Source organism: Saccostrea cucullata, unplaced genomic scaffold (assembly GCF_032062105.1).
Source record: "Saccostrea cucullata isolate Sc308-1 unplaced genomic scaffold, CSIRO_AGI_Scuc_v1 ctg43, whole genome shotgun sequence".
Lineage (NCBI taxonomy): Eukaryota > Metazoa > Mollusca > Bivalvia > Ostreida > Ostreidae > Saccostrea > Saccostrea cuccullata.
Window position 1 is genome coordinate 25301 of NW_026934231.1, and position 12548 is coordinate 37848.

A 12548-nucleotide genomic window follows, 5' to 3' on the forward strand; every position below is an offset into this window, starting at 1 on the left:
ATAGGATTTTCGACTTTCGGCAACTTTTCCCTTTTTTTTTTTTGCATGTCACTTTTTTCAGGTAAGTAAAAAAAAATTTCTCTGGCTGGCCCCCCACTTTCAAAAACGATGCTACGCCACTGCGGGAAACTGCCAAAAATTAATCAAATGCCTTTAAAATTTTAACAGGACTACAAAACAAATTGTGGAATCGAATAAGGATAATTTTTACCCCAACCTTTTCTATTTAATTCTTTTATTTAGAATCAATACTCATGTTTTCTTTAATAAAACCATCGTTTTTTAACCTGCACCGTAGGACACTTACCCTGTGCACATTCAGGCATAATAAAATCTTAATTTTTGTCTATATTGAATCAAAAAATTATGATGTACTTCAATATGATATATAAATATTTACTGAAAAATTCAGCTGAGTGTGCCTTTCATTTTTCGAGAAAAACGCTTTGTCCACGATTTTACCGGACAACCCTCGTAGATATATCGACGACGTATTGTCAATCAATTAACAAAGTTAACTTTCATTCTGATGTCGATACCATATATCCTGGTGAGCTTGATATAAAAGATACCACAGAGTCTGACACAACTGTTTTTTATTTGGATATTTACTGGAAAAGACGTTAATGGCAATCTAACAACCAAGCTCTATGATAAACGTAAAGACCATAATTTACAATTTCTAAAACGAAGTAAATTTTTGACAAACAAGTTGATAAAACAAGACTACCTGCAGTCTCGTTTAAAGTCATCATTTCGTAAGTTCTATGGTCGATACAATGACCTTGTCAGCAAATACAATTTATCATTGAGACAAACGCCGACTGACGTTTTTCATACTAATTGTTAGTCCATTATTCATATACTGTCAGGCCTTATGTGCTCAAAGCACGAAGAGGGCTAAGTAAGTAAGTATTCATATACTGAATCGGCGTCTGATTTTCCGTTATTTCCCGATCATGAAAAGGAGCACACGACGGGTGTGACCGGTCGGCAGGGGAAGCTCACTCCTCCATGGCACCTGATCCCACCTCTGATGTTTTGGAGGTCTGTGTTTGCTCTGATCCTATTTCGTATTGTTTTTGGGACGTTTAATCTTGAAAACCTTCGTTTTCTCCATAATTCACTTGAGAAGTTTTGAATTTAGAATTATAAATTGAAGAGTTATCCTTCCTAATTGAGGATCGGAGTACCTTAAGTATTGCAAGTCAATACTTAACAATACCCTATGTGTAGGCCTAAAAGGTAAATTACTAGTATTTGTGACTGAAAACCACAATTTCTTAATCATCGTGAAAACGAACGCATGGAAACACCGGAGGACAGGTCGAATTTTTGATATAGTATGTTTCCTAAATGTAACTGCACGTAAATCAAGTTTTTACTTGTTTTATTCTTGACAAAGGATAATGCTTACACCTAAAAAACAGGGATAATACAGCTCTCCATTCGTTGGTACTGTAGTATGTAAGACCACAAAACACAGGTTAAAAACAACTTTATTTCTATTATTCAGTATAGTAATGTACTTTTTTACTTAGAACAATAAATATGCCATGTTCAAATAATGGATTTTTAGTTGGAAGAAATTTTACTTTTGGCAAATGCTATTTCTGATATTAAATTCAAAAAATATATGTTTCTGACAGATATATATTAATTAACAAAACAAACCTTGGAAAGGAAATTAATAAGTCGATTATAACTATATTTAAAGTGTATGTTAGTGTTTTCAAAGTCAAAAAGTAAAATAAATAAATCAGAATCGACTTTATAACCTGCTACGTGTACAATTTCTCAAACACATAATGGATGATTCCAACTGTTACACAGTGCCCCGGTATGGAATACTTGGAAGTTTCTGGTTTTATCCTTCTTCTAAAACCTCAACCGCAATTTGATGTTACATGTATCCCATCCGAATGGGTGATGTTTCATTTTGTATCGAGGTAATTTTTGAGGAATTAATGAATGATTTACAATAAAGAGACTTCTCAAACGAATAAATCGACAAGAAACAAGTCTTTCACAGCAAACAATGTCATTTTAATCACAGGGGTCAGTAACATGCTAAATTTGAATTTACGTAATAACTATATATACAAAAAGAGATCCCTTTAACAAAATATGAGCTTGGGATAGCTAAATTTGAGTTAGGTACCAAAATGGTAAAAAAAACTGACTCTGGAGCCATGCAATTAACAATTTAGGTAAAATGAGGTTCCAGTATTCAACACTTATTACAATTATGCCTGGACCTCTGCTTTTTTGATGTCAAAGAGTAAATAAGATTTATTTTTAAAGATAGCATTAATTGTGATGGATCAAGCACCCCTCAGGCCTCTTGGGATGGGGCAAGGACCAGGAAACTAGAAATTGTTCTTCCTCGAGCTCTATTTTTTGATAGGTGTTATATGTCAGAATATTGGTATCAATTTGCTGTTTACTGACGAACGAATAACGACAGACAAAAACAGAGAGCGAAAGAACACCCGAGTTATTGTATTAGCTGCAGAACTCTATCTATCTTTAAAAATATATTGATAGACCGGAGAGATACAGTGCCACCCATTATAAAAACTGTATATTTATTCACACAAAAAAAACTGTGCTTAGTTCTGGATTAATTTTTCCAAAGTTTCTTCATTATATTCGACAAAAAAAGAACCTAGGTATAATTGAATTGTACCTATCTTCAAATCCTTTATGGATATGTCTTAATTGAACCTATCTTCAAATAAATTGTACCTATCTTTAAATCAATTATGTCTATCTTCAAATAAATTAGAGATAGGTATAATTCAATTGTACCTAGGTATAATTATTTAGAGATAGGTATAATTATTTAATACCTATCTACAATTCAATTGTACCTATCTTCAATTCAATTGTACCTATCTTTAATTCAGTTGTACCTATCTTCTATTCATCTGAAGATAGGTACAATTATTTGAAGATAGGTTCAAATATTTTGTTCAAATATTTGAATATATGTTAATTTGGCGTTCCATATGAAGACAGGTGTAATTCCATTAAAAATAGGTATAATTCATCGTACCTAGGTCTAATTATTTAGAGATAGGTCTAATTATTTAGAGATAGGTATAATTATTTACACCTATCTTCGATTCAATTGTACCTATCTTTAATTCAATTGTATCTGTCTTCAAATGAATTGAAGAGAGGTACAATTATTTGAAGATAGATGCAATTATTTGAAGATAGGTACAAATTATATGTAATGTCTTACATTTTGTATACTTATTATTTAGAATTGCAGATTGTGCATTTTAGGTGCATAAGAAAATATGTCGAATTCTGAATGACTAAATACATTGTTCATTGTTCCAATTGTTTTTATAACCATATTCTCACGATTGAATTTCGTTGACTGACCATAAAGTCCCGTCTGCTGTTTATGTTGAAGCTAAAATCAGCTGCATTTTGTTTATTTAACTGGGAGAGCCCGCAGTTTGATATTTATTTTAATTATGAAACTATGCTGTTTCCTGTGTAGGTTTTATTATATAGTCTGTATTTTCACGCACAAATTTCATTCTTGTAAAAGACTCAGCTAGTAGTAATATCCAGACGTTTTTAAACTCAGAGAAACTGTGGCCGATCACAATGTAAGTTTTACAAGTTATCTGTTTAGTGTGTAAAGTTGCAGCTTTAAGGCTAATGTAAAGTGACATTAAATACCTTTGTAAAAGTTCATGTGTACTTTTAGCGAGTTAAGCTGTGTAATGTAATTTGTCAGCAATGTAATTTGATCTAGTTCATTCAAACATTTTGTCTTTGTAGTAAGTTTGTAGTAAGTTTGTTAATAGCATGTATTTGTATCTTTGTATTTGTTTATTTTAGCTTTTTACCACATCACAACAATCGATCAGCTTTATACTAGATCTCGTCACCTCTTGTAAACAGGGACACTTGCGCCTATTATAGGATCCGCGCCCCTACGTGTACTGTTATTATGACAATAAAGTGGTTAACTTGCTGTAATCCGTGTCTTTATAATTTCATTCAATAAAAGTTACATGGAAGGCAGTACATTATGTATTTGAATATATGTTAATTTGGCGTTCCATACATTGTACCGAATAATCTTGCAAACCAAAATGACAGTTTAAAAAAAATGGAGAAATAAATCGAGCATCAGCACACTTTTTATGTGCAATAAATATACAGTTTTTCTCAATGGGTGACACTGTAGCTCTCCGGTCTGTCAAAATATTTTTATTCAGAGAGCTACATTTCTGCAGCTAATGATTCATACATGCGAGATATGACTTTCATTACGATATATATATATTTACCATTTATTAATTAATGGTTTATCCATAGACTATGCACATTCAGATTATATATATCACATTATTTTATACATAATGCCAGAAAATTCCAAATATTAGGTTATTTCTTTAAATAAAAAATATATAATAGACTATGCACATTCAGATTATATATATCACATTATTTTATACATAATGCCAGAAAATTCCAAATATTAGGTTATTTCTTTAAATAAAAAATTTCCTTAACCCTCCCTCAATTCACAAATCTTCACTTTTGACTTTTCTTCCACAACAAAAAACTTGACACTGTTAGTTTGAATTTTTACGCACTGAGGTTGAGTGAATGCATCTAAAATCTTCAAGGTTTTTCCATCTGTCGATACAATATGAATGTTGTTGCTCTCATTTCCACACACATAGGCGTTTCCCATGTGATCGACAGCCAAACCAAATGGTGCACATAATGAAGAGTGTTTATAAGTATAAGAAATGGTACTTGTCATGTGTCTTTTCTTGATAACTGTACTTGTTTGATAAGTTGAATAAATTATGTTTCCATCTGAATCTGCAGCGACATCATCAGTATCTGCGTCTACCTCAGCTTGATCCAAATGTTCAAAATCTCCATTACAGGTCTCGATTAACGTTCTTCCCGCCAATACTATTTTATCCCCCACTTTTGTTATTCCTCTACACGAGCAGTTCACCTGGAAGGACTTTATTACAGATAAATCTTCCAGTTTCACCATTTTGACCTCCTTGGTGTCAGAAAATGTGATATAAAGAACATCAGAATTTACATACGCGTCCCACACTTCACCTGAAAACTTGGCCTCTAATTCCATTACACCTTTCTCCTTGTATAATAAGCAGCGACTGTGGTTAAAATCAATCAGGAGTAAGCGACCATCGGATAAAAAAGCGCCTCCTCTGATATCCGAATTCAACACTGTGAAGTGATTAATAACATGTAATTTAGATCGACCCACATCAATAGTTTCTGGAATGTTGATGCTTTTTTCAGCCATTTTTAGGTTTAAAAACCCTTTTAAATTGACAGTTTCATCAATGGGTGTCGCCGTTAAATCTATCTTCACAGTTTGAAGCTTAATTTTTCTTATTTCTCTAAGTTTCTCCTTCATTACATAATACTGGAGTAAGAGATCGGCATTATCCCCATTCTCTAAAGTTTCAGTCATCAGCTTCAGACAGTTTTGAACATATGCTCTCCGATTTTCGTGATCCCAGATGGAAGTCTCTAGCTTAGCCTTGCTATCTTTTGAGATTTGGGCTATTTCATTCAACTGCTTCTCCTCTAGTTTTTTAAACTGCTGCACTAACCTCTCACAAGCACTCTTGACCATATCAATATACATATCAGTTTTTTCATCAATTCCTGTAATATTCATTTTCTCCTCCTCGATAAGTTTTTCGACGGAATCACAAAAGGCCTGCATTTCTTTGACAAGTCCCTTAGCAAGTAGATTAGTTTTATAAGATTTAATAACTTCTTCTTGTATGGTGCCTATGTGATCACATGTTCTATGTAACGTGGGAACGCATAAGGCACAAGACGGTACTTGATGATCCCTGCAATAGAGTTCCAGCTTATTCTGTTCATGAGTCTTGCAAAACCTTGAAACAACTTCTGTGAGTTTAGTGGCACTTGAAATCTCACAGAGAGACACTGTGTTATGGTTGTATAAAGCGAGAAACCTTTTGTGTATTTTTGTACAGTTTTCACAGAAAGAACGCTTGCAGTCTTTGCACCAGTTAATTGCTTTCACGTCTTCTCCATCTTCAGCACATGCATCACAATTAGTAGCAGACACCTCTGATTCTTTTTCAATCAAATATTCAATAAATTGGTTTAGCGGGAAAAGTGATGCCCATTTATCTGAAGTCCACTGGCCCACTACTCCTGGAGCTGCTATGAACTCTCGACACAGAGGGCATGTAAATCCCAGGGAGGTCGCACTACTGCAGGACGATTTGATGAGTCCGTCCAGACAATTGTGGCAAAAAGTGTGGGAACAAGGCAACATCCTTGGCTTGTTGAACCTTTGGAAACATACTGGACAAACTGTTAAATAAGTCGAGGGACTGGAGTCGGCTGGTGACGCCGTGGCCATTGCCGCTTTTCTTTTGGTTTGTAATTTAAATCGAAAGTAGAAAACATCGATGGCAATACGACAGCGTGTTCGTGCCACGATCGCTTCTATTAAAGTCTATTTTAAAACATTTCTTAATACGCTATAACTATAGCGTTTCTCCTTTTACAGCAGTTAATTAATATTTTGGTAAGTAGTAGAGATAGCATAGGGTCTTGGGAGTATATCTTTGTTTGACAAATCTGCAAGAAATTAAGGAATCCAGGAAAGGTGGCTTTTTTTTGTTAGCTCACCTGAGCTGAACGTCCAAGTGAGCTTTTCTGATCAAAATTTGTCCGGCGTCTGTCTGTCCGTCTGTCTGTAAACTTTGTATTTTCTACTTTTTCTAAAAAACCGCTTGGCCAATTTCAACCAAACTTTCCATAAAGTATCCTTGGGTGAAGGAGATTCAAATTTGTTCACATGAAGGCCAATGCCCTCTTTCAAGGGGAGATACAGTTGTGATTGCAAATTAGTGAAAATTTAATGATATCTTTTAAAAATCTTCTTCTCTGGAACCACTGGGCCAGGAAAGATGAAACTCATGTGGAAGCATCCTCAAGTAGTGTAGATTCAAGTTTCTTCAAATCATGACCCCCGGGGGTAGGGTAGGGCCACAATGGCTGATCCAAGTTTAACATAGGAATATATAGGATTTTTTAAAATCTTCTTCTCCAGAAACATTGATCAAAGTTTTACATAGGAATATATAGGAAAAATCTTTAAAAATCTTCTCAAGGACCACTGGGCCAGGAAAGGTGAAACTCATGTGGAAGCAACATCAGGTAGTGTTAATTCAAGTTCTTCAAATCATGACCCCAGGGGGTAGGGCAGGGCCACAATGGCTGATCAAAGTTTTACATAGGAATCTATAGGAAATTTTATAAAAAGGAATCTTCTTCTCCAGAACCATTGAACAAAGAAAGATGAAACTCATGTGGAAGCTTATTCAGGTAGTGTAGATTTAAGTTTGTTCAAATCATGACCCCCGGGGGTAAGGCGGGGCCACAATGGCTGATCAAAGTTTTACATAGGAATATATAGGAAAAATCTTTAAAAATCTTCTCCAGAACCATTGGGTCAGTATAGATGTAACTCATGTAGAAGAATCCTCAGGTAGTGTAGATTCAAGTTTGTTCAAATCATGAGCCCCGGAGGTAGGAAAAATCTTCTCAAGATCAGCAAAGCTATGATTAGTAATATTAATATGGAAACATCCTCAGTTGGACTTAATTCAAGTTTGATATATCATGACCCCTGGGGGTAAGGTGGGGTTATCATGGGCAATCAAATCTTTACAAAGAATTATATAGGAAAAATCTTTAAAACTCTTCTTCTCAAGTATGGCGAAATTATACATGTATGCTTTATTGATATAGTGACATTCTCAAGTAATAAAAAATTCAACCCCCCTACCCCAACAAGTAAACAATACTGAGCTGATTTGTGTTTTTTTTAACTAGCCCATGTGCTCAGATGAGCAATGTGGTCCATTGGCCTCTTGTTTCTGTACACTTCTTTGAATAATGAAGAAAACTGCATTTCAAGATATTGTAGATATTTTGCTAATGATCGACACTTCTCCATAAAATAGTTTTACGAAGTTTCTCACAGCTTAGAAGCAGAGAGCTGTGCCAGGAACATGCCACCACTGGATTCCTGGGAAAAAATGAAAGAAAATGAATCAAAACCTTAAAAATTGCAATGCATTATTTCTTTATTTACTAATTAAGGTACTGTGTTAACTAAACATTTTTCATTCCTCAATACCAGCTAAAGGAGAGAAATAATCTCTTCATCTTTTTATCAGGTTAATTAGGTATTCAGTTGTGTTTATCAAGGTAAACTAACGTATGTTTTTGCAGGATGTCTTCTACTTTCCCTGTTTTGATATTGAAGATAAATACTGCCCCGTTACTGGATCCAGCCATTGCATAGGAAGCGTCTTGACTGTTAACAACAAGAAGGACATTAAGATAAAGGAAAATATTATAGTGCTTTGTATTTTTGGAAAGTAAGATATTAGCTAAATAATGTTTCCAATGTTGCTATAATATTATTTATTTATCTTTTACTTTACATAGAAATTAATTCATTTGCAATATTTATTGCACTTATAGTGTGTTTTATAAAATATCTGCTCTATGTATGAACAAGTTCTAAAATTCTAGACAAACAAGTAGATGAAAGAAGAATATCAGCTGTCTTGTTTAAAGTCATCCTTTCGAAAGTTCTATGGTCGATACAATGAACTTTACAGCAAATATAATCCATCATTAAGTCAAATTCTAACTGACGTTTTTTCAACATATTTATTTTATTATTTCCCGATAATGACCAGGAGCACACGTCGGGTGTGGCCGGTTAGCAGGGGATGCTCACTCCTCCATGGCACCTGATCCCATCTCTGATGTTTTCTCTGCTCTTGATTTGTAATTCTAATTGGTTATTGAGATTGAATATTGCTCGTGATCTCTATATATGTTGTTAAAAAAATAATAAAAGTGTAACAGTGGTGAATCCGTGTTAGTTTTTTTTTTATTATTCACATATACCTGAATACTGCTCTTGACCAATCACAGGGAACTCTAAAGTCATCATGTCTGTATTGAATTAAAACATGGATTTAATTATGTTTTATTTAACTTGATTTTATTATGTTTGATATAACTTAAGAAACAAAGGAATGGATTTACATGTAACTGGATTTCTTACTCTAGTGCTGTAACTATCTGGTTCTTTCTTAAGTCGAAGACTTCTAAAGTATCATTTCTGGTAGAACACAACAAAGTCATTTTTTCTGAAATCCAAACATATGATAAACTCAAAATTTAAAAAAACAGACGACTTAAAGTCTATATTTAAGCCTTCATCATTTAATGATATCTGATCTATAGCAAGAAATGATAACTCTTAAAATATTTTGTATTCTTGTTTTAGATACCAGTGCTTATTTCCTGGTAATATTATAAGATGAACATTAATAATAAACTTTGAAGAATTTATACCATGGGTAAATACACATTATAAATTCAGATACATGTTGATTTTATGTGGATTTTCAGAACAATAGGATCAGATTAATTACAATGAGTAGTAACTACTCTGATAAATCCTTACCTGTAGATATGTCTAGAGAAGTAACTCTTTCCTGAAGCAACACTTCGTTGGTAGGTTTGTTCGTGCGAGTGTCCCAGAATCTCAATCTGTGGTCGAAATGTCCACTGAGGATGTTCGTCCCATTCATCGTCACAAGGTCATTACAACTGGAAAGAGCGTCCATCGTGTGTATACCTTAAAATGATTGCATAATATCAAAAATCGATTTAAACTAATTTAGTTAGTAACAGCTTAATCGTTCTCAATGATGAAAAACTTTTTAAATTTTTTTAATCGGATGTAAATGATTTTTTCAGGAATTATTTTCAAAGGATGAAAGTAAGAAGTGAAATTACGTAGACTAAAACAAGCCAAAATGAGTTAAAACCAAAGAAAAATAATGCAATATGACGATAATGACGATAATCTGCAATCCTAGTACAATACTAGCTGGTAGCCAGGTACAATGTATGGGGTAAGTTAGAGTTTTGAGGGTATGCAATGATGGAACCAATCTGGAATAATAGTAAGCATTAGATACATACAAGAGCCGCGTTGTAAGTCCCATATCTTAATGGTCCTATCGTGACTTCCAGAGACAATTTTATGACTGTCTGTCAAGAATTTGGCTGCGGTCACTTCTTTATAATGTCCAGATAAAGTTTGCTGTAGCAGAAAATCAATTAATTCTGATATGTAATGTACAACTAAATCAGGAGAAAGAAAACGAAAACAAAATTACCTTGTGATAATATATGATACAGTTTAAATTTCAAATTTTGATTAATAGCAACATAAAACATCAACAGATTTAATTTGTTACATACGATTTGAAATAAATGTATAACTTCCAACATTTATAATTTTGTTGTCTTATTAATTATTGTTGTCTCTCATTAATTTTATCGAAGTGAAATTACTTTTGGATTAAACCCTCGTAATTTGTTTAAAATTTTGATATACATAATTATAAATTTTTTTTCCCAAAACAAGATACGTTTGACATGAAATGTGATTACAAATAGTATATTCTTACCTTTAGTATGAAGTCTCTGATATCCCATACTCGACTTGCACCATCTTTTGCAGCCCCAACTATAAACGTTTCCTGTAAGTATTTTATTCACTGCTTAAATGTTTGGGGATGGTGTTGGGGAGAGCTATTTACATGAAATAAAACGACGAACTTTCTTTTAGATATAAAAAAGAAATATTTATAGACCTACCATAAGGTCAAAATCTAGAGACATGATACCAGCATTGCTTCCTATTAAGGTTTCTGTACACTTCCATTTTCCTGCATTTCATTTTTATGGACAAAATGATACCAAACATTAATTTTAGTAAATTGTTAATAATAATTAATTAATATAATGTTTAAAATATAAGTATTGTATTAATTTAATATTTATTTAATTTATCTATTGCAACAGAAGAATCGACTGATACCTTCACTAGGTCGCCACAGCTTCACTGTTTTGTCTCCACCCCCTGAAGCAAATTGTAACCCTGACGGGCTCCAGCGAATGGCATTCACTTCACCATCATGAGCATCCTACAAGAAAACATCTTACAATTAAACCTGTAAAAAAGTTGATATACAGGAGTATTAAATGATAATCTGTTTTGGAAAGTAAATCCAATCTTAATTTTAAGCCAAAATTGCGATATCGGGATACTCAAATTATGGACTAAATGCATGTAAACCTACTTACAAATTCGCACTCCACCTTGTAGTATCTTGAAACTATTTGGGGCACAACTGCGGGGTCATCTTTCTGCCTATGTGTAAAGAAATACTGTTCGTAAAAATAACTTGATTTCTTACAGGTTAATCCATTCCATTTTATCCAATGATTTTTTTTTCAAATAAAAAGGTTCTTGATTAATTATTAACTATAGTTTTCATCTGTAAACTTATGTTAAACAGTTGTTAACTATAGTTTACGAATGCTTATCTAAGTTTATCTGTCTGTTGTGAAACGTTAACAATAGATTTTGTTGATAAACATAGTTTCCCGTCTGTAAACTGTTATTTACAATCGTGAACTCTAGTAAAGAGTTGTTAATCATAGTTTCACAAATCGTGAAACTATATTTATCAGATCCTAAACATTGTTAACAGTTGCAAACCATAGTTATTTACTTCGAGTAATTGGTTGTCTTTGCAGTTGTTGGTTTTGTAGTTCCTTGCGCTTTGGATGACGATGTTGATGCAGATGACATGTATGTTGGTGTCTTTGCTATTGTTGTTGTTGTTTTTGTTTCTGTCGATGAAGATGACGGGATTGATGAGGGTGATGTATGTGTCACTGTCTTTGCTGTTGTTGATTTTGTCGTTTCAGATGATGACGATGATACTGTGTATGACTTTTCTCTCAATGAACATCTATAGAAATGCTTCTCCTCTTCATTTAAATGAATTTGTTGGTCCTTCTGTTCCCTTGTTGAAAGATCATTCTATAAAATTACCATTTATCCTATACATTAACGATTTTTTTTTTTGCAAAACCGAATCAGGAAGAAAAAATGGATACACTGACATAATCAGTTTTCGACGTCTTTAAAAAGTTGAAAGGACAATTTTTGAAAGAAAAAAATTAGAAACTTCAACTTTGTTCAAATTTAACATTTCAAAAACCCTACACTTCGCGCAATGAGCAGAATTTAACAGCTAGAAAAAAGTACTTATATATGCACATTTCTAAATTTATGTTCATTTGGGTTGCCTAAACTTTAAACCATTACTTTAACTAAAGCGTAAATTTTCAGTTTGTCAGATGTATAAAAAGCACACGAAATGCTGTCTTTAGAAGCGTGAATTGCTGTTAAAATAAGAAAGAGGTACTTACCTCTGCAGATTTCAAATGCTGGAGATAAAAGAACAAAGTTTGATTCACAGAGGGTTTGATATTGCATGATGTTCACTCAACAAAAAGTAAGATATAGTAATTTGAAAGTTAATTGCATTTCTTCAGGATGCATCATTTAACCAAATTGA

General features: G+C 33.3%; 2 protein-coding genes across 2 annotated transcripts; both read right to left on the reverse strand.

Moving 5' to 3' along the window:
- Positions 1-4457: 4457 nt before the first annotated feature.
- On the reverse strand, positions 4458-6435 carry LOC134240303 (E3 ubiquitin-protein ligase TRIM45-like). Its single transcript, XM_062722408.1, has one exon. It carries the CDS (start codon positions 6428-6430, stop codon positions 4541-4543), a length of 1890 nt encoding a protein of 629 aa, XP_062578392.1. The 5' UTR covers positions 6431-6435; the 3' UTR covers positions 4458-4540.
- A 1534-nt stretch (positions 6436-7969) lies between these two features.
- On the reverse strand, positions 7970-12448 carry LOC134240304 (autophagy-related protein 16-1-like). Its single transcript, XM_062722409.1, has 12 exons — positions 12400-12448; positions 11694-12007; positions 11263-11329; positions 10997-11102; positions 10774-10844; positions 10584-10655; positions 10093-10213; positions 9569-9742; positions 9164-9248; positions 9004-9051; positions 8300-8398; positions 7970-8107 (listed from the first exon to the last, which is right to left on the reverse strand). Exons 2-12 carry the CDS (start codon positions 11771-11773, stop codon positions 8014-8016), a joined length of 1017 nt encoding a protein of 338 aa, XP_062578393.1. The 5' UTR covers positions 11774-12007; positions 12400-12448; the 3' UTR covers positions 7970-8013.
- Positions 12449-12548: the final 100 nt, after the last annotated feature.

Coding starts and splice junctions, on each gene's coding strand:
- LOC134240304 (XM_062722409.1), bottom strand. CDS start 11,773: ATGTCATCTGCATCAACATCGTCATCCAAAGCGCAAGGAACTACAAAA. Junction 11,330..11,693: donor AAGACAACCAATTACTCGAA/GTAAATAACTAT, acceptor CTTTACACATAG/GCAGAAAGATGACCCCGCAG. Junction 8,399..9,003: donor TGGTCAAGAGCAGTATTCAG/GTATATGTGAAT, acceptor TGTTGTTAACAG/TCAAGACGCTTCCTATGCAA.
- LOC134240303 (XM_062722408.1), bottom strand. CDS start 6,430: ATGGCCACGGCGTCACCAGCCGACTCCAGTCCCTCGACTTATTTAACA.